Genomic DNA, 19699 nt, shown 5'->3' with positions numbered 1-19699 from the left:
TTTCCAGGTTCTGTAACTACTGCTTTGTATCTTCAAAGATACATTAAAATGTGACATAAAAGACATCCTAGGGAGCGGAAACTCATAAATTACTTGCATCCTATTCTATCTACAGTAGGCCTTCCAGCTCCCCAAAACAGGTATGTACTTGAACACGTAATCCCGTATCATCATATGTTCAGGATACCAATCACACAAGGAACGTTCACACGCAAGCGCTCATCTGCCTGATCATCAGATTTTTACTTTAGTTAAATGTCCTGCTGTTAACACAGTTTTTAACTTAGGTTAGGTGGTCACGAGCAAAGTGCAAATGTGGGTCTGCATCAGTTTAATCACTTTTTTATTCAGATAAGACCTGTCAGCTCGGTTTTCAGGAGGGCTGGACAAAAGAGGATCATCAATGGAAGGCAAAAAATTTAGACACGGGACCATGAATGCAGGCTCCCTTCCTTCCATTTCTTCAGAAGAAACATGGACACGTACCGAAGTACCCACTCCTGGCCCCCAAAGTAAAAATGGTATGTATCGCCTTGGCTACCATCTTCTTCCTGCTGCAGAAGCACAGGGAAGTACAAAAGGTTGGAACCGCAACAAGCTTGCAAGTGCTAGCCACTTTCTCTTAGTGCTTTCCACTAAGACTACACAAGGGCTACGATGGCGGCTGTGATCTCAAGCCTTCTTTCTAAAAGAGGCAACTAAGGAAATAAGATTCACCCTTTGGTGTAGGATGAGTGGGCAGTAGCAACAGATAAAAGCCTTCATTTATCTTCTCTCCCTAGGCTACATAAAGCAGCATTAGATGCAAGTTTACAGGCCCAACAATGCTCCATTTGGGTTGGGATAAGGCTCCAGTCCCTCCCCCACACCCTTCCCTTAAAACTCTCTGCAGGTTTGGAAGATCAAAGGAAGACACCTCCATTACCCTCTTCCATTTTGTTGGGTAAGAAGTATTTCTATTGCATAAAAGTGTGTGTGTATGTATACATATATCTCTCTCAGGAATTTAGCAGTCTGGGAATCCCACATCCTTCCTCCCAGTCCAGGGTAGCAATACCGGGGGCCAGAGGCTTTACTTTGTTCTCCGCTGGGTGGAGGATCTCACCTCCCCCTCCAAACCTGGTTCAAAGTGGAAACCACTCCTAGAGGTCAGGAGGCAGCGGCACGGGAGACATCTTTCCCCCACCCTCCGCACGCAGAGAGGCAGCGGCGAGCAGAGGGCCCGGCCGCCCCGGGAGGGTGCAGGCGGGGCGCCCAGCCTCCTTTCCCCGGGGCCCGGCGGGAGGCGCGGCGGTGCCGAGACCCCCTCCCTCCCTCTCTCCCTCCCTCCTCCCCGGCCTCGGCAGAAGGCCCTGGGCCGCCCTGCCCGTGCGGGGCCGCCGGGACCCCGCCCCCGCGGCTCCGGTGCGGCCGGCTCACGCCCATGGCGGCGGGGAGGCCCGGGCCGGCGCGGAGCGGGGGGGGAAGGGGGGTGCGGTGCAGGCCCGCGACCCCCGCGCCCGGTCGGGGCGGCGCCGAGCGCCCGGCTGGCGGCGGCGGCGGGCCCGGCGCGGCGAGCGGGAGGGCGGGCGCCGGCCCCGGCCGGGCCTGTCAGGAAGCGGCGGAGGGGAGGGGAGGGCCGGGCCCGCCGGCGGGATCGCTCACCTCGGACACCTCGTCCTCGTCGCTGCCGGAGCCGCCGCCGCCCCCGCTCCGCAGCACGGCGGCCGCCAGCTTGAAGTCGAGGGCGGCCTCGCCAGCCGCGGGCGCGCCGGGGCCTCCCGGCCCGCCGGGCCCGGCCTCCCCGAAGAGGCGCACGGCCCGCAAGCCCAGCGGGGAGGGCCCGGCCGCGGCGGGCGGCTCGGCGGCGGGCGGCGCGCGGGGAGCGACCGAGTCGATCTCCTCGTCGCCGACGGGGGCGGCGGTGCCGTCCGTGAGCATCGCGCTGATCCGGGGCCGCCGCCGCTCACAGAGCCCAGCCGTCTCCGTCCCCTCACGGCACCGCAGCAGCGCCACTAACTTCTCACACCCTACCCGGCCGCGGGCGCCGCGCCGCCCACCCGCCGCTCTGCCCGCGCCCATTGGGGGCGCTCGGCCGACGGCGGCGCTCTATTGGGCGCGGCGCCCGCCACTCCGGGTCACGTCACGCGCTCCCAGCATGCTGCCCTGAGAGCGCACGGCGAGACGGTTAGAGCCCGCCGCCCCGCCCCGTTCCCCCGGCCTCGCTTCCTGAACTTTCCGGGAGCTGATTGGTCGTCCGGAACATCAGTCATGTGCCTTGCCAGAGCTGCGGGCGCCGACGGGGCGAGCGGGCTGTCGGTCAAAGCGAATCCGTGAGTCGCGGATTCCGATTGGTCGAAAGGCACATCGCTCACCACGCACGGCGTCTGGCGCCGCCCGATTGGCTCCTGCCGTGGCCTGGGCCCCCCTCCCCTTCGAACCCCTCTGAAGGTCTCCGTCAGCGCGAGAGACCGCACACGCCCTCCTGTCCCGAGCGGCGATTGGAGCCGGGCGCTGCCTATCGAGGCGAACGGCCCGCCCCCTCCTTTCCCTCCCTCCCGTCCCGAGCGCGGGCCGCCATAGGCTGAGCGCGCCGTCACTCTGCCCCCCCCCTTGCCGTGACGACACCGGCGCGGCCACGTGGCCTCTGTCAGCGCCGCCGGCCGGGCCCGGGGCACCCGAGGGCGGGGCGGGGCGCGGCGCCGGTTGATGCCGCGGGCACCGGCGGGGCGCGGGCTGGTGTGACAGGGCGAGGGGCGACGGCTTTAACCTGCCAGAGGGCGGGGGGGGGGGGGGGGGGGGTCGGACGCGGGAAGAAGCGCTGCGGGGCGAGGGTGGGGGTCCCCGGGACAGGCCGCCCCGAGGGGCCGCGGGTGCCCCGTCCCTGGGAGCGCTCAGCCCGACCTAGTGGGAGGTGTCCCTGCCCGCGGCGGGGGTCGGCCTGGCCGGTCGGTGAGGGTCCCTTCCGACCCAGACCACGCTGAGGTTCGATGGTGCCCGCCTGCCGTCAGACCCGCGCCTGCCGAGCTGGGCGGGAGCGGGCAGGCCCCGGCCCCGGCCTCCTCTGCCCCTCGCCTTGCCCGGCGTCCTGGCTGCGGTCCTAATTCACGGAGATGTTGATCTCTGGTCCTTGGCGATGCATCAGCTCGGACTGGAGGGAGAAGCAAGAGGGGGACGAGACTGGCAGCGCTCCCAGCCCTTGTCCCCACCGCGCCGCCGGCCGCAGCCCCACCAAGCAGCTCGGTCCCAGGCCGGCTTAGCCTTAGCTCAGGCCAGGCTCAGCCCCCGCACCGAAGCGTCCCTGGGGACGGCTGTGAAAGGGCGTAGCGCCCAGGGCATCGCCTACCTCCTCGCCGTTGCTTTCCTCCTCCTTCCGCTTCCTGGGCTGTTTCCCCTCTGCCTCCTTCCTGGCCGTCGCGGGCAGGAGGCTGTCCAGCCAGCTCAGGTCGTGCAGGGAGAAGACGCGCTCCAGCCCCTTCCGGATCCCCACCAGCGCCAGCAGCTGGGGCCAGGGCAAAGTATGGATCAGCACCGCACAGTGCTTGGGGCTGGGGGCCAGTGACAGCCCCACCGGCCCCTGGCCAGGAGGTGAAAGCTGGTGGCAAAGCCATGTTGTGGCCCTGCAGGGACCCCGCCAGCCCTGGGGGGGTCTGAGCACCCACGTACACCACCTGCCAGGACGTGCGCCCCCACCCAGGGCAGCGCCTGCGCCCCTTGCCCAAGGCGAGCGCCGGCGCTCCAGCGATGCTCAGGGCACGTGTGGGCAGCACCCAGCCCGGCGTCAAAGCAGCGCCACCCGATTAAAAGGGATGTCATACCATCACTGGGAAAATAATAGCAGCCATGGTGGACTTGAGGACCCAGAGCAGGGCCAGGCACAGCAGCTGGATGACGGTGAAGAGGTGCACGCGGCGCAGGGGCACGTGGCGGAGGTAGGCAAGGTCTGGCTGGTGCTTGGCTGGCATCAGGAGTAGCCGCACGCGGTCTGTGAGCTGTAGCGAGAGGACGGCACGTGGGTGTCACACCTCCAGCTTTCAGGCGGCTCTCACCCACCTCCCTGTTGGGACCGGGGCTCGCAGGATGGGTTTTTGCCATTGTTTTTGCAGTTCAGCCCTCCTGCCATCTGCGCTGGCCGCCAGCGTGATGCCTGGGTGGGTGAGTTTGTCTGCAAGACCAGGGGTCCTGGTACCACCATAGCCGCAGGCCAGGGGAGTGCTTTCCAGGCAGACATCTAGAAAGGACTCAAGCTGGTCTTAAAGGGTTAACTGAGAGATAACAAGCCCTAGATTCCCCTCCCTGCGTGCAGGAAACTGCTGCGCCTTTGCCAGAGCACAACCCCGGATTCCCCAAGCAGAGGGATGGAGGGAGGGGGTTTCCCAGCCTGCCATCCAGAGCAGGGTAATTGCAAGGAAAATGTACTGTTTAGAGGAAAAAAAGGGGTAGCTATTTCTGGAGTGGGGATTTTTTTTCCCCTCCGTGGGTTTCTCAGGAGAGGAACAGAGCTGGTACATCAGTGGCAATGCCAGGACCAAAGGACCAGCAGGTCCCAGCTCTGCCTGGAGCTCCCAGATTGGGATGTCCTTGTGGCTTTGAGAGCAAGTCTGGGTTATCCACTGGTCCCTCCACTTCTCCCAGGCCACCTGATCCATCAGTGCAGAAGTCACTGGTGCTCCTCAACGTCCCAGACACCTCCCTTTCCCTTTCCTTTGCCCCAGAAAGGTCCCTCTGTCCCTCCTTGTCCTGGGCCTGGGGGGGGACAGACCCGTGCCAGGCTGCACATCACACAGAGCTAAAATCCAGGCTCTGCTGCTCAGTGAGAGCTGGTATCAAGCAAACCCCCGCATCCCCAAAACAGCCCCCCCCAGCCCCCCCAGCGCAGCCCCCTCTCACCTGGATGCTGTTCAGTGCTGCCACCCCCATGTGCAGAAAGACCCCGTACAGCACCGGCATCGGGATGTGCTGCAAAACAGCGGGGCGAGGGGTCAGCAGGGCGCGATTCCCCGAAGGGGCTGCGCTCGCTGGGCGTCCTCTTCTGTATAAAAGCCTGCACACATGGCCGCAGCATTTGCTTCCTCAATTTCCAACAGCCCAGTTTAATTTCATGGCTTTTTGCTTATCTTATGGCTTCGAGGGCTTTAAAGCCCGGATGTGCTCCTGGCTACGCTGCTTATGTGGGGACATCGCAGACTTCAGAGAGGGGAAACATGCGCCGAGTTCCTTGCCCTGTTTTCCAGCATATGGTGGGAGCAATCCAAGCTGGAGGTGAAGAACACAACACCAAGCCACTTGGAGGTATGGCTTATGGCTCAGGATCTATAAATGCCGGGGGGGTCCTGCTTCCCCGGCATACTGCTTTCCTTTTTACCTCCTCCTCTGCAACCGTAAACTGGCTCCTGCCCTCTGTGTTGCTCAGCGTGGTTTGGTTTTCTCCCAAGCCCGGGCAGGCAAGGAGGGAGGCGGGGGTCACTTGCTGCTCCCCATGGATTCCACCAGGAACACAGGGACTGCCCAGGGCTGGGTCAGCTTCCCCGGCATCGCACAAGGGCCGTTTGAGAGGAAGCATTGATCCACACGCCTGAGGCAGGAGGTAACTGCTAGTCCTGGGGCTGCCGCAGGTGTGGCAGGGGGGGATTATAAGGAGAGATGGGTCCTTGCATGAAGGACCAAGCCAGACTCATCCTGGGGCTGGGGAGGCAAGAAGAGTTGTGCTGGGGGAGGCTCCCAAAGCCCACAGACACCCCTCACTGCCCTGTATCTCACCACCCGCTGCAAAGGGAGAGGGAGGACCAGGCAGGCTTGGTCTCCAGTTTCTCGACCACAAAATCACAGAAGGGTTTGGGTTGGAAGGGACCTTCACACACCAGCCAGTCCAACCCCCCGCCATGGGCAGGGACATCTTCCACTGGATCAGGTTGCTCAAAGCCCCGTCCAATCTGACCGTGAACACTCCCAGTGATGGGGCATCCAATACTCACCTGGGCAACCTGTTCCAGCGTCTCACCACCCTCACCATAAAACATTTCTTCCTTATGTCCAATCTAACCCTGCCCTCGTTCAGTTTAAAACTGTTGCCCCTTGTCCTGTCACAACAGGCCCTGGTAAAAAGTCTCTCTCCATCTTTCTTACAAGCCCCCTTTATATACTGACAGGCCGCAGTACGGTCTCCCCGGAGCCTTCTCTTCTCCAGGCTGAACAACCCCGACTCTCTCAGCCTCTCTCCACAGCAGAGCTGTCCCAGCCCTCGGACCATTTCGGTGGCCTCCTCTGGACCCGCTCTCACAGGTCCGTGTCTGTCTTGTGCTGGGGACCCCAGAGCTGGACGCAGTGCTCCAGGGGGGTCTCAGGAGAGCAGAGCAGAGGGGACAATCCCCTCCCTCGCCCTGCTGGCCACGCTGCTGGTGGTACAGCCCAGGAGATGCTTGGCTTTCTGGCCTGCAAGCGCACAGTGCCAGCTGACGTCCCATCTGTCACCCACCAGTATCCCCAAGTCCTTCTCCGCAGGGCTGCTCTCAATCTGTTCTTCCCCCAAGTCTGTATTGATACTGGGGGTTGCACCCACCCAGCTGCAGGATCTTGCACCCAGCCTTGTTAAACCTCATGAGGTTCACATGGGCCCGCGTCCTCCAAGATCCCTCTGGATGGCATCCCTTCCCTCTGGCATGTCAACCGCACCACTCAGCTTGGTGTCATCTGCAAACTTGCTGAGGGTGCACTTGACCCCACTGTCTATGGCATTGATGAAGATATTATATAGTATTGATCCCAGTAGGGACCCTTGGGGGACTCCACTCGTTATTGGTTTCCACTTGAACATTGAGCCGCTGACTGTAACTCTTCGGACATGGCCATCCAGCCAATTCCTGATCCATCTAACAGTCTATTCATCATAGAATCATAGAATCATTAAGGTTGGAAAAGACCTCTAAGACCATCGAGTCCAACCATCGACCCAACACCACCACCCACTAAACCATGTCCCTAAGTGCCTCATCTACTCGTCTTTGAAATACCTCCAGGGACGGGGACTCCACCACTTCCCTGGGCAGCCTCTTCCAATGTTGAACCACTCTTTCAGTAAAGAAATTTTCCCTCACATCCAATCTAAACCTCCCCTGGCGCAATTTGAGGCCATTTCCTCTCGTCCTATCGCTTGTTACTTGGGAGAAGAGACCGACACCCACCTCGCTACAACCTCCTTTCAGGTAGTTGTAGAGAGCGATGAGGTCTCCCCTCAGCCTCCTTTTCTCCAGGCTGAACAACCCCAGTTCCCTCAGCCGCTCCTCATAAGACTTGTTCTCCAGACCCCTCACCAGCCTTGTTGCCCTTCTCTGGACACGCTCCAGCACCTCAACGTCCTTCTTGTAGTGAGGGGCCCAAAACTGAACACAGTATTCGAGGTGCGGCCTCACCAGTGCCGAGTACAGGGGCACGATCACTTCCCTACTCCTGCTGGCCACACTATTTCTGGTACAAGCCAGGATGCCATTGGCCTTCTTGGCCGCCTGGGCACACTGCCGGCTCATGTTCAGCCGGCTCATGTTCAGTCCCATATCTTTCCAATTTGGAGGTGAGAATGTTGTGGGGGACCACATCAAAGGCTTTACAAGGCCATCCTCAGAGGTGAGGACAGAGGTGGAGGAAAAGGAACCTCCTGCCTGCCCCCACGTAGTCCAGATGTGGCCAGGGTACACTGGGGGGGCTCTGCCTAATGTGGCAGCAGCGGCAGGCGAGAGCCAACACCAGCCAGTCTCGGCCCCCCATGTGGCAGTGTGGAGGCATGTGTTTGGGGACCACAGGGGACCCCGATGCCCACAGGGAGGCTGGCCAGCTGACTTGGGGCAGCAGTGCACTGGTGTGCCGGCTGTCCTGCAGCGCTCAAGCCAAACCCTTTGCCCAGCCCCTTCCCACGCAGCACGCAGCTCCCTACGTGCTGGCCAGGCTTCCCGTGATGGATCGATGGGACGACGGACGGTGGGGTTAGGAACCCACCAGCCTTGCAGGATACAGCCACTCCCCTGCCTTGGAAAAGAGGCCAAACCCAGCAGCCAGGCTCCCTACCTTGAGAACGGGTGCCATGAAGACGGAGACCCCCGTCAGGACGAAGACAGCCAGGCCAGTCAGCCTCTGCTCCCTGTGGGCAGCAGTGCAGGTGTCACGGGTGCCCTGGGGTCCCTTGGGAGCCCACAGCCCCTGCCTGCCCTCCCGGCCCCCAGGGTCTCTGATCTTTTCAGCTTTGATGGCCACGGGGACTGGTGGCATCCCCGGGGAGACACAAGCAGCCCCAAAGCTGGGTCAGCTGGCCAGCGTGGGCACGTCCCTGTCCCCTGGCTCTGCAGCCACAGGCAGGGGGTCCCTCGGAGTGGGGTCTGGGCTCATTACGTACCTGATGCCCAGGAACTCGGGGTGCTCGCCGGGGGCCGAGGTTGCGCTCTCCTTCCTCAGGCTCTCCATGTGTGCCAGGGAGATGACAGTAGCCGAGACGTACCAGGGGAGGCCGGTGGCAGAGGTGACGACCATCAGGAGGGAGACACAGAGGAGGTCCAGGTGAAAGCCTGCTCCTTTCTGCAATGGGAGAGGCAGCAGTGCTGGGGGTGAGCCGTCTCCCTGGCAGCATCAGAGGGATGGCAGTGAGGTCTGGCCACCTTGCCGGCTAGTTCGGTGTGCCGCCCTCCCCTGGCTGCCCCCTTGGCCCACAGGGTCCAGCCGGGACCTGGGCCCTCCCTGTTGGCCCCTGTCCCCCGCTCACCTGCAGCTTGTACTCCCTGCGGTTAAGGATGACGGCCGTGATCTGCTGGTCCATGAAAATGAGGATGGTGACAAGGACGGCAGGCACCACTGACACCAGGCAGACCCACCACGGGTTGGCTCCGAAGGGGAAGACGATCCAGCCCCGTGCTGGGTTCGTGGGCTGTGGAAAGCAGAAGGGTCATGGCAGCCGCCACCTACCTGTGGGGTCTGCAGTGCAGCTGAGTGACGGGACCAGCCCTGGGCGCCCAGGCTGGAGCCCTGTGGGTACCCAGGGATGCTCCACCTGGGGAGAGGAGGAGCATCCTCTCTCATCCTGGGGATGCTCTGGGGCAACGTGACCCACCAGCCCCCCACAGGGACACACCGGCTGTGGCAGAGCAGGAGGTTGCTCCTGGGCACCACAAGCCAGGAGCCGGGCACGTGCCCCCAGGAGCGGGTGGAAGAGGTGGCACTGGGCGTTGATGATGGCAAGCCCAAGGAGGTGGCGGCGAGTATGGGCTGCTCTGAGGTGATGCCAGCCCCGCTCCACACCCAGGGCGGGGAGCCCAAGCCTGAACTTGAGCTTGTGGCTCTCGCTCCAGCATGAGCTGTACCATGACGTGGTTAGTCCAGGACCGAGCCAGGTTGTTTACAGAGCATGGGATCGGCTGTGGTTCAACCCCTTCTTGTTTGCTGGGGTGCAGCCCGCATCTCTATAGGGCTGGACCCAGCAGTGGGAAGGACAGCAGCAGCACGGTGGGATGGCCACTGTGGGGGGCACAGACCCACACCCCGACAGCGCCATGCCCACCCCGCTGGCACCTTCAGCTCGCTGGGGACGAGGAGCTTGGGGGTCTCCAAACCCAGGGTGGCGTCAATGGCGCAGGAGCCGAGGATGGCCAGGATGATGGCGAAGTCGCTCACCAGCTTCCGCACCTGCAGATGGAGAGGGCTTGGCCTGGGCTGGCCAGGGCGGGGTGCTGCCGGGATGGGTGGCACCCAGGATGGGTGGCCATGCCACCAGTGTGGCCGAAAGATGCTCACCCCCGCAGGGAAGTAGCGGCTGCTCCTGAAGTGCTTGAGCGCGGTGCAGGAGAGGAAGGTGCCCCCGAAGAGCAGGAAGGAGACGAGGGTGACATCGGGCACATACTGGCAGCTGGTCCCTAGGAGGTGCCCGCCTCGACCCAGGCACTGGGTCCTGCTCAGCCCGGCTGGGGCAGCAGGAGGCTGCGGGGACAGGGCAGGCAGCGAGGAGGGGTCACGCACGGACACCTCGGGCCCACCCCAGCCCCTCGCCCACCTGCCCGGGAGCACGGGCTGTACCTGCCGGGGAACCAGGGGCGAGGGGAGCATCGTGTCATTCCCTGCAGAGCTGTGACCTGCAAGGGGATGGGGCGTCAGGGTGCCAGGACCATGGGGACGCTCCTTCAAGGATGACTGGGACCATGCTGCCATCGGGGCAGCTCCCCAGGCTCTCCCCAAGGGCTCAGGGTGCTGGATGGGGCCCCATGGGACCCCTGAGGCTCTGGCATCGGCTGGTGCCAGGGGAACATCAAGGGGGAACACCCCTGCGAAGGGCTTGGCTCGGAAGCACCAGCCACTCGGAGGCACCATCAGCCCCAGGCTGTGCCCAACACGGATGCTTTTGGTACATGGTGTGGGTCCCATTTGCAGGATCAGTGTGGACACGTCTTCAGGCCCCAGGAAACACCCTCTGATTTACAGACCAGGCTAGAAACGGCAGCACAAACCCACCCTGGTGCCCACCTCCACCCCTGGCATCCCCCATCCCAGAGCCACAGGAGCCGGACCAAAGGTCCCCTTGCTCCCGGCGCTGCCTTGCCCGGTGCCTGGGCAGTGCTGGGAGGCAGGGACAGATGGATACATGGGATGGAGGGGAGTGGAGGAAGGTGCCGATGTGGTCGGGCAGGCGAGGATGGGATTGAGCAGCCTCCTCCTCCTCCAGCATCTCCCCCCATCTAGCCGGCGGCAGGGTCCCAGTGGAGTCCCAGGGCAGCAGCGTGGCTGCTTGGGCTCACCGGGGCTGGACAAGTTGCAGACGCAGCTGTAGGAGGTGACGTTGTCCAGCCGGTACTGCCAGTTGATGGGAAAGGCGTCTGCCAGGCTCAGCATCTTCTTCAGGGAGTCGTAGATGAATATCAAGCTGATGAGGGCACAGAAGCCTTCCTCGGTGAAGCGGGTGAAGTACCGCACCAGGTGGCTGGCCTCGGTGGCCACCAAGACCATGCCAAAAAAGGCCACCCAGAGCCCAATCCAGAGGCGAAACTCCAGGTAGTCCAGGCTGTGGTCCCTGGTGGGAAGTGTGACCCAAAGCCTCAACAACAACACCCGCCTGGCGTGATGGTGGCCCATGCCCCAGCCAGGTGACAGTGGCCCGAGGGACCGTCCCTGGCAGGGTACTTACTGGCTGAAGGAGAAGAGGAGGCGCTCGAAGACCAGCACGGGGCCGGTGCTGCTCAGGATGGTCAGGGGCTGGCCGGAAAAGAGGCAGAAGATGGAGCCAGCAAAGGCCGTGCCCAGGAAGCTCTCCAGCACGCCCTGAAACGCAGGGGAGGGGTGCCAGGCACCAGGCATGTGGCAGGGACAGGGGTCCCAGGCCTGTCCCCCACAGCGGCACAGCTGCAGGCAGCTGCCTGCACCTCCCTGCACTGCAAGGTGCAGGGTCAGTGCTCGGGGACCACAGAGGCCAGGGAAGGACACAGGATTGGGGTGATGCTCAGGATTCCCTGGCGGCACCGCTGGCGGCACCGCTGGCTCCCCAGGCACCGGTGGGAGGTGGGCACCCAGGAGACCCGCAGGCTGGGCCAAGTGGGGTTGGTGCGGGGCACCCCATGGCTGCACCAACCTGCATGTTGGCGGTCGCGTCCCCCAGCATGCCCCCAAAGGTGATGGCATTGGTGACCGTTGCCAGGTAGATGTAGAGCACTGCCGAGAGGCACTGGGGGTGCAGGGCGTCGGAGAAGTCACTGCCGTACCATGGCACCTTCCTCCGGATGTCTCGCAGCAGCCCCCCAAAAAGCCTGGGGCAGCGGAGGGAGATCTCAGAGCAGCCCCCCGCAGCCAGCCATCACCCCCTGAGAGAGCTGCAAGGCAGGGGACGGTCCCTTCCCCAGGAGACACCAGCCCAGAGTGGTTTGGATGTGGTGGCCCCATGTGCTGGGGAGAGCCAATGCCCTGCCCCGAATTCGGCATCCCACTGCACCTCCCACCACCCTCGTCCTTCCAGGCACCCACCTGCCCGTCCTCTCCAGCTCCTCCCTGGAGCACGGGTGCCCCAGACTGGCTCTGTCCCCAGCTCCTGCCGTGTCCCCATTGCCATGGGACTGCCGATCCGGCGGGTGCATGGCGGTCCTGTGGCAGACAGAGCCTGAGACGACAGGCTTCAGGTTGGAGCCCTCAGGACCCAGCTGCGTCTAGGGGACACTATGAGGGGACAGGGAGGATGGAGAGGGGACAGGGGTTCAAGCAGGGCTGGGGTGACCTCGTGTATCCCCTGATAATGATGAGGAGGAGAAAGATCAGGAGGAGGAGGAGAGATGGAGGGGTTGGACTAGATGACTAGATGACTAGACTCTTCAAAGGTCCCTTCCAACCCAGCCATGATCTCCTCCAGCAAGCCCTGGAGCCAGCCCTAGTGGGACTGTTTTTGGTGGAGGAGCTGGGCAGAGCCGGAGGTGCCCTGCTCGGAGGATGAGTTTCACATCCAAGTGCTGAAACCCGGCATTCCCAGTAGCTCTTGCCTGAAGGGCACGCGGGGCGGTTTTGCCATCCCCTGCCAAGTGGGACAGCAGAACTAACAGCAGCAGGGACCAGAGCTGTGGTCATCAGCCGGAGCTGCAGAGGGGCTTGGCTGGGAGGACCTTACTGGCAAAGGTTGTCTCCTGGGTTGCTTCATCCCCATGGAGATGGAGATTTCAATGTCACAGGCAGAGGTCTCCACCTGGGACCCTGCAGAGGGGCTGGCAGAGGCTGCAGGTGCCCTCCCTCCAGCCTACCTCCTGTGTGGAGACAGCAGACAGCTCGGTGGAGGAATTCGGGCACTGGGGTCCCATTTCCTGGGAGGAAGCACAGTCAGCTCATCCAGGAACGCCTCCATCCCTGCAATGAGGTCCTCTCGGTGCTCAGCCTGTCGGGCAACCCTTTGGAAGAGCTGGGGGGAGATGCCGTGGATTAGCCACCACGTCCCTGCATTCAGCCACTCGGAGCCTTCCTCCCAGCCTGCAGCCATCACCAAGAAAGGCACCCATCGACTTCAGTGCCACGGGTGCACCTACATCCTACAGACCCACCCCAAACCTTTGTTTTCTTATCCTGGGCAAGGGATGCCACCAGCTCACCCCATCCTCTGCCTCCCCCGCTGCAGCCTGCAGAGGAGAGGAGCCCCGGTGCCCTCAGCCTAGGCCTCATCCCAGGCCCATCCCACCCACGGGTGCTGCACCAGGCTCACCTCATCAGTCAGCAGCGTGGCCATGGCCCTGCCAACCTCATGGTAGGCTTTCACTTCAGCTCGGGGACCCAGCAGAATGAAGAGGAACCTGCAGGCAAGACAGCACATCTCCTGAGCAGCCCTCTCCTTGCCGGGGGATGCTTCTCCCAGGGGAGACCATGGTGCTGCGGGGATGCTGGGGATGGCAGCTGGACAGGCTTGGGGGGCTGCTGCCACCCTAAGGGGTGGCCACCCTAAGTGGGGGGTTCGGGGGCAGAAGACAAGACACGTGTCTGCTGCCCACTGCATGGAAACCCCACAGGAGACCATGGGACACCAGGACCCCGGCTGGATCACAGGGTCTACAGAAACCTGGGCTGGGAGCAGGGGGGGACGGGACAGGTCTTTGGGGCAGAGGAGGAGACATCCTCGGCTGGGGCTGTCTGTGGGGTCATGCTCATGGGAAAGTTGCTCGCAGGCAGGATGCAGGAGCATTAGCATCCAGAAGGAGAGGTTGCCAGCTGCACGGGCAGCAGGTTTGATAGGACTACGGTGACACGGGAGGAGATTGGAAAGAGGGCTCAGAGTCCTTGAAGAAATATGGCTAAAATCCCACACCTCAGAGGGTGCTGCAAAATAATAAGGTCTCCAGAGGGACAGCCCATCCAAATATTTAACCAAGCCCTCCACTCCTTTCCAAAACTGGCAAAAAAGGTTACAGTCCTGGTACCCCAAGGCTGCGGAGAGGTTCCAGTGATCCCCGAGCAAACCTCTAGAGAGGGGGTAGGGAAACTCCTCCGGCAGCACGAGTGGGGCTGAAGGTGGCTTGACAGAACCTGCTGCAGCCCTGATGTGGGGCATCAGTGCTGGAGGCCTCCTGGAGCCTGCTCCAAGGGGTCAGGAGATGACAGTAACCACCTGGGATTGCTTTCACCCAGGCATCTTCATCAAGGCAATGGGAAAACTTTAAGATCCTAGAGATGAATCTGGGTGGGAGATAGCCCTGAGATGGTGGCTGCACCCGTGGGACAGCCTGGGGCGGCCAGCAAAGGGAATGGCACCACAGGCAAAGGGATGGGTAGGGACAAGCTCTCCTTCCCCTCCTGTTTGGGGGAGGAAAATACAGGGCAAAGGGTTGTCGTGAGCCCCTCAAGACCCGTGGGCACTCCCTGGGGACCTGCCACCCATCTCCCACCAAGGAGAGAACAGGAGGTGGATGGATGTCCGGCTCCACCCAGCTCCTGGAGGACGGGTGCTCTGGGCAGAGTGACCAGGAGGTGGCAATGTCCCTCCTGATCCCCGCCTGCCTCCTCTGCACGCTCCCTAAGGAAGTCCCTGGCTCAAGGGACACACTGACCATTTCCCCTTATGGCTTCAGACGATGCGTTCCTCATCCATGGAGAAACACATCCTAACCTGCCCCTTTCCCCCTACGCCAACAGTGCCACAAGAGCTGCCCCACCGCTCAGGAGAGCATCACGGGCAGCAGGAGGGCAAGAGGCTCCTGCAAACCTGCATCCCTTCCCAGCCGCGAGCCCCCATGCTCCCGGACAGTAAGTGGAGAGCACCCAGACCCCCCTAAGGAGGAGAGTGGATGCAGAGCCCAGGTGGGTATAACCCAGGGGATGTCCCCCCCAAGCTGCCCAACAGATGGTCCACTATCAGCCCATCCCGGGATGCTCCTAAGGAGCTGGGAAAAGCAGGGGGGGAAGCAGTGAGCCAGGGTTCTGGGACTGCAGGTGGCACTGGGTGCCGTATCCTTTGCTTTTGCCAGGCAAAGCCTTGTCCTGTGTGGGAGGGAGTGGGGAGACAGGGATGAAGTGGGGCACGGGACCATCGCCATGCTCCGTTTACCTGCTGGGGAGAGCAACTTCGGCCAGCGAGCCGAGGGCCACCCCTCGCCTGAGGCGGATGAAGGTGGTGAAGGGCTTCTCCAGGAATTCAACTTCACCGACGGCAACATGGGCTGCTTCAGCCCCTGGCGGGACCTTCTTCTTAAATCGGTTTCTCAGCTGAAAGGAAAGGGATGCCGCGGCTGGGCACTCAGGATGCAGCAGCTGCTCCCAGCCCAGCTCCGTCCTGCCGTACCTGCTCCTTAAGAGGCGTTTCGGAGAGCTGGACTCCCAGCTCAGACCAGCTTTTGGCTTTCCCTGCAATGAAAGGGAGCAAGCAGCAAAATACATGTGCAAGCAAACGGCCGGCATGGGTATTGCCCCAGGCTGGTGGCAGCAGAGGGATGGCCGGTGGGACAGCCATGTCGCCACCCATGGCCGAATGCCGTGCCTACCTCGGCAGGGAGAGAGGCCGAGCTCGGCAAGGAGCCGCAGCGGGGATTTGGTGGGCTGGTGCCGTGGCTGCTGGAGCAGGAGGGCTGCCAGGCGCTCCCTCAGCTCGGTCTGCAGCTCTGCTTCCTCAGGCTGCCCGGAAAGTGCCTTGGCTGCAACAGGGATGGGGACAGCCCTGAGCCCCCCCCGGTTCGCTACCCGGTGGGGGGCTGCCCAGGGAAAAGTGCACTTTGCTGGAGCAGCAGACAGCCACCCCAGGTACCCAGCTAACATGCATCAGTGCTTTTATATAGGGACCTCCTGGTGGCCCGGTCCCTTTCTGGTGACCAGCCCGTCCCAGGAGGTGACCTTTGCATTCCCCACATACCGATTATTTCCTTGAAACTGGTGGCATCCAGATCCAGGAGCATCGTCCCCTTCTGCAGGCACGTCCTCAGCTGGAAGAGGCTCTGCAGGGGGAGGGCTGGGACGTGGGGCGCACTCCAGCGCTCCCCGCCATCCTCCACCTTCTCCTCGAACTTCACCCACCTGCCCGGGGAGATGTGCAGGGTCAGCGGCAGCGTAGTCCCGTGCCCCATGCCAGGCAGGGGGAGCTGGAGCTTGGGTCCATCTCTGAGCTTGGCATGGGGCTGGCACAGGCAGGGAGGGGCTTGGGGGGCTCAGAGGGGGCTGCAGTGTACTCGTGGAGCAGGGGCAGGTGGGCAGCCTCAGTAGTCACGTCCCCATTCCTGCTGACCCACACCTCACTCCAATCTCCTGATCAGGGGGATTTCACCAGTCATGGGATCACAGAAGGGTTTGGGTTGGAAGGGACCTTCACACACCAGCCAGTCCAACCCCCCACCATGGGCAGGGACATCTTCCACTGGATCAGGTTGCTCAGAGCCCCGTCCAATCTGACCCCAAACACTTCCAGGGATGGGGCATCTACAACTCTTCTGGGAAACCTGTTCCCGGTGTCTCACCACCCTCACCATAAAACATTTCTTCCTTATGTCCAATCTAACCCTGCCCTCGTTCAGTTTAAAACTGTTGCCCCTTGTCCTGTCACAACAGGCCCTGGTAAAAAGTCTCTCTCCATCTTTCTTACAAGCCCCCTTTATATACTGACAGGCCGCAGTACGGTCTCCCCGGAGCCTTCTCTTCTCCAGGCTGAACAACCCCAACTCTCTCAGCCTCTCTCCACAGCAGAGCTGTCCCAGCCCTCGGACCATTTCGGTGGCCTCCTCTGGACCCGCTCTCACAGGTCCGTGTCTGTCTTGTGCTGGGGACCCCAGAGCTGGACGCAGTGCTCCAGGGGGGTCTCAGGAGAGCAGAGCAGAGGGGACAATCCCCTCCCTCGCCCTGCTGGCCACGCTGCTGGTGGTACAGCCCAGGAGACGCACAGTGCCAGCTGACGTCCCATCTGTCACCCACCAGTACCCTCACGTCCTTCTCCGCAGGGCTGCTCCCAACCCACCCGTCCCCAGGCTGTGCTGGGACTGGGGGTTGCCCTGCCGCTAGCAGTGCTTGCTGGAGTCAAAACAGAAGTGTCTTGAGCTGTTCGCCATGCTCAGGCCGTGCCAAATATTTTAATGCCGGGCGCAGACAGAGCTTCCCTTTGTCCCCATGGGTGGGCGTGCTGCTGCGGGGTGGCTTGGCGTGCTGCACGGGGAGAGCGTGCCCCTGCAGAGCAGGCTCCTGCTGACAGGCAGCCATGCCGGGTGCCGGGGAGAGCTGTCACAGCCACAGCCCGGTGGCTGCGCCCCCCCCCCCCCAGACTCTCTGACCCCCAGGACAGACCCACCACTGCCCCCAGACCCCCGTGGCCCATGTCCCTGTGCCCCTGCCGAGCTGTGGAGGGGCGGTGTGGGGTGTGGGGACATCGCAGCCATGCTCCTGCCCCACACCAGCACCCAGCTGGCCCCGGCTCTTCTCCGTTGGGCCCCATCATCCGCAGCCAAGCCTGCCCTGACCTACACCCCCCTGTCACCTCCTGAGACGTGCTGGGCAGCTGGATCTGGGGAGCGTCAAAGCACCGTCCCAGCCCTGGCACAGCCACTGGAGCCTTGGAGAGGCAGCAAAGGCAGGAGCAGGAGCAAGGGCACTGTGCCCGTGCAGGGTCACTGCCTGCGCCCTGCCTGACACCATGCCCTCTCCCATGAAGCGAGTCACCCTAAGCCAGGCAGAAGCAGCGCAGGCACTGGCAGGGGCAGAGGGCAGTGAGCAGCCCTGCTTTGGGGCTGAGGTTGAGGAACCACCAGCCTTGGGAGATGTCGTGGGCTCCATCAGAGCTGGGCTTTCGAAGGCTGGGCTTCCCAAAGTGTCGCCAGGGAGCTTGGCCACTGCAGGCATGCCTACCTGGCCGTCTCTCTCCACTCCAGCCCCGCTGGGGTGCTGAGGAGCTGGTTGAGCTGGATGAAGAGCAGCGGGCAGGTGGTGTCCCCCCACTCCTTCCGCTGCAGGGCGGCACCGGCTCGCTCGGCCGCTGGGGCCATGCTGGAGGGGAAGATGCTGCAGCTGAAAGCCTGGTAGGGAGCTTCGGAGTTGCTCCCCTCTGGTCTGGGCTGTGAGCGGGTGTCTGCCTCCCGGAGAGCCGTGCTGGCCACCGTGGGCATGTGGGCTCACATGGCCACCACCACCAGCACCACCCCCCACCAGGGGCTCCCCTCCGGAGCTGCTGGCACTCGCAGGATCCCACTCATCCCACACCTTATAAAAGCTGCGAACCAGTTTAAACTGGCCACAAACCAATACACGGGAGCTGAGCCCAAAACAACGATCTCAAAACACCAGGGCCAGCCCCACAGGTCCCAGCGTGGCCAGCTCCTGCCACCCCCAGCCACCCACCTGGGCCAGAGACCAGGGGACCCCCCTGCCTTCTTCTAGTGACCCACGTGAACAAAGCTGCACTGGTGCTCTCGGGGGAGCAGCGTGCCCGCAAGCCCTCCCGCACCCTGCAAGGCTTTGGCGAGGGGACGGCAAGGCCAACCCCGGATAGCCAGTGGCAGCATCTGTGCCTGCGCCAGGGTACCTGTGCCCACGGCAGGAGGGGTGGCAGAGCCCCGTGGCAGCTCTTCCCAGGAAAGGGGATGTGGGGACATGCGCTGGGGAAGGATGTGTCACTGCTGAGGAAATCCAGAGTGGGGCAAGAGGGGGCTGCCGGTGGCGGGGCTCACGGAAAGGGCCAGGAGCGCGTCAGGGCTGAGGCCATCCCGGCATGTGGAGGGCGTCCACGTGGGCTGCAGCAGGCGAGCGGATGTTGCAGTGTGTGCGAGGAGGAAGGACGCAGGCACAGCCGCATCACCCTGCCGGGCATGGGGAGACGGCATGGCCAGCACGGTGCTGCTGGCGGAGAGCAGCACCCCGTGCTTGCTCTGCCTGCGGCATGCCCGCCACCGCTGTCACCAGGCTTGGCTCCCCAGGCTCCGTGCAAACAAACAGCCGGGTTGTATGCAGTGCAAACACGGCGGCAGGCAACACAAACACCCAGCCAGCATGGGCGGGTTGTGCTGGAACCCACTGGCCCCGGGCAGGATTCAGCCCCGGGAGCAGCCCGGTGCGGGGCCAGGCGCCACCACGGCCGAAGCCATGTTTCAGGGGAGTGTGGGTGGGTGCGTGCCGGTCCCTGGGGTGCTGGTACCTGCCTTGCGGCAGATGGGCTGGGAGCTGAGGCTGAGGAGTTGCTGGTGCTGGATCCGGCCCCAGGGAAGGTGGGGGGGGGCACCCCTCCCCATCAACCCCACTATCCTGAAGTACAACCCAACCAAACCTCTCTTGTGCCCGTCCCCTGCCCCAAGCTGACTCCCAGGGCTCCTTCCAGCCCCACAACAAGCTTCACTCCAGCACCAGCAGTTGCCCAATGGGGCTGGCCTCATCCTGCCCCCCCTTCAGTGCAGGCAGGAGGGGTGAAAGCAGCAGCCTGCGGCATGGCGGGGGCGAAGCCATGCCAGGGCACCCCAGGTGCTGAGGCATCCCCTGGCCGTGTGGCACCAGGTTCGGCTTAGGCCACCCCTGGCTCCTTGGAGACTGCCGGCTCCTCTGGGAGAGGTGTGGGATGGGGACAGGGTGGGGGCAGTGGCGGAGAGCCCGGGGAGGGTTCGGGGCTGGGGTCAACGCCCAGATCCTGCTTCGCTGGGGTGTGATTCCCCCACAGATGCAGGAGGGAGGGAGCCTGCCTCGAACAGGGGGGCTGCATGCTGGGGGGGGGTCACACGGCTTGGGGGTTTGCATGGCATGGGGGGTCGCACGGCATAGGGAGGGTCACAGGGTCTGGGGGCTC

At 63.0% G+C, this 19699-nt stretch overlaps 2 protein-coding genes across 4 annotated transcripts in view; both read right to left on the bottom strand.

The window, feature by feature from the left end:
- The window catches only part of ANKHD1 (ankyrin repeat and KH domain containing 1), a 117604-nt gene extending 115669 nt beyond the window's left edge, over window positions 1-1935 (bottom strand). For all 3 annotated transcript variants that reach the window (XM_076350085.1, XM_076350086.1, XM_076350087.1), the window contains exon 1: window positions 1645-1935. In XM_076350085.1, the coding sequence (XP_076206200.1) occupies window positions 1645-1920 (276 nt within the window). In that variant the 5' untranslated portion in view covers window positions 1921-1935. The remainder of the gene's footprint in view (window positions 1-1644) is intronic.
- A 937-nt stretch (window positions 1936-2872) lies between these two features.
- SLC4A9 (solute carrier family 4 member 9) lies at window positions 2873-18047 on the bottom strand. The gene is given in 21 exon segments (XM_076350518.1): window positions 2873-3130; window positions 3326-3481; window positions 3798-3971; window positions 4870-4938; window positions 8038-8110; window positions 8363-8541; window positions 8726-8887; window positions 9529-9642; window positions 9751-9933; window positions 10030-10085; window positions 10746-11017; window positions 11132-11265; window positions 11573-11747; window positions 11962-12078; window positions 12723-12877; window positions 13175-13262; window positions 15008-15165; window positions 15242-15303; window positions 15441-15590; window positions 15806-15966; window positions 17779-18047. Coding segments are annotated over 21 exon segments (2958 nt in total). The 3' UTR covers window positions 2873-3079.
- Between the last annotated feature and the right edge of the window lie 1652 nt (window positions 18048-19699).

Source organism: Aptenodytes patagonicus, chromosome 12 (genome assembly GCF_965638725.1).
Source record: "Aptenodytes patagonicus chromosome 12, bAptPat1.pri.cur, whole genome shotgun sequence".
NCBI lineage: Eukaryota > Metazoa > Chordata > Aves > Sphenisciformes > Spheniscidae > Aptenodytes > Aptenodytes patagonicus.
This window is presented reverse-complemented; position numbering and strand designations above follow the sequence as displayed.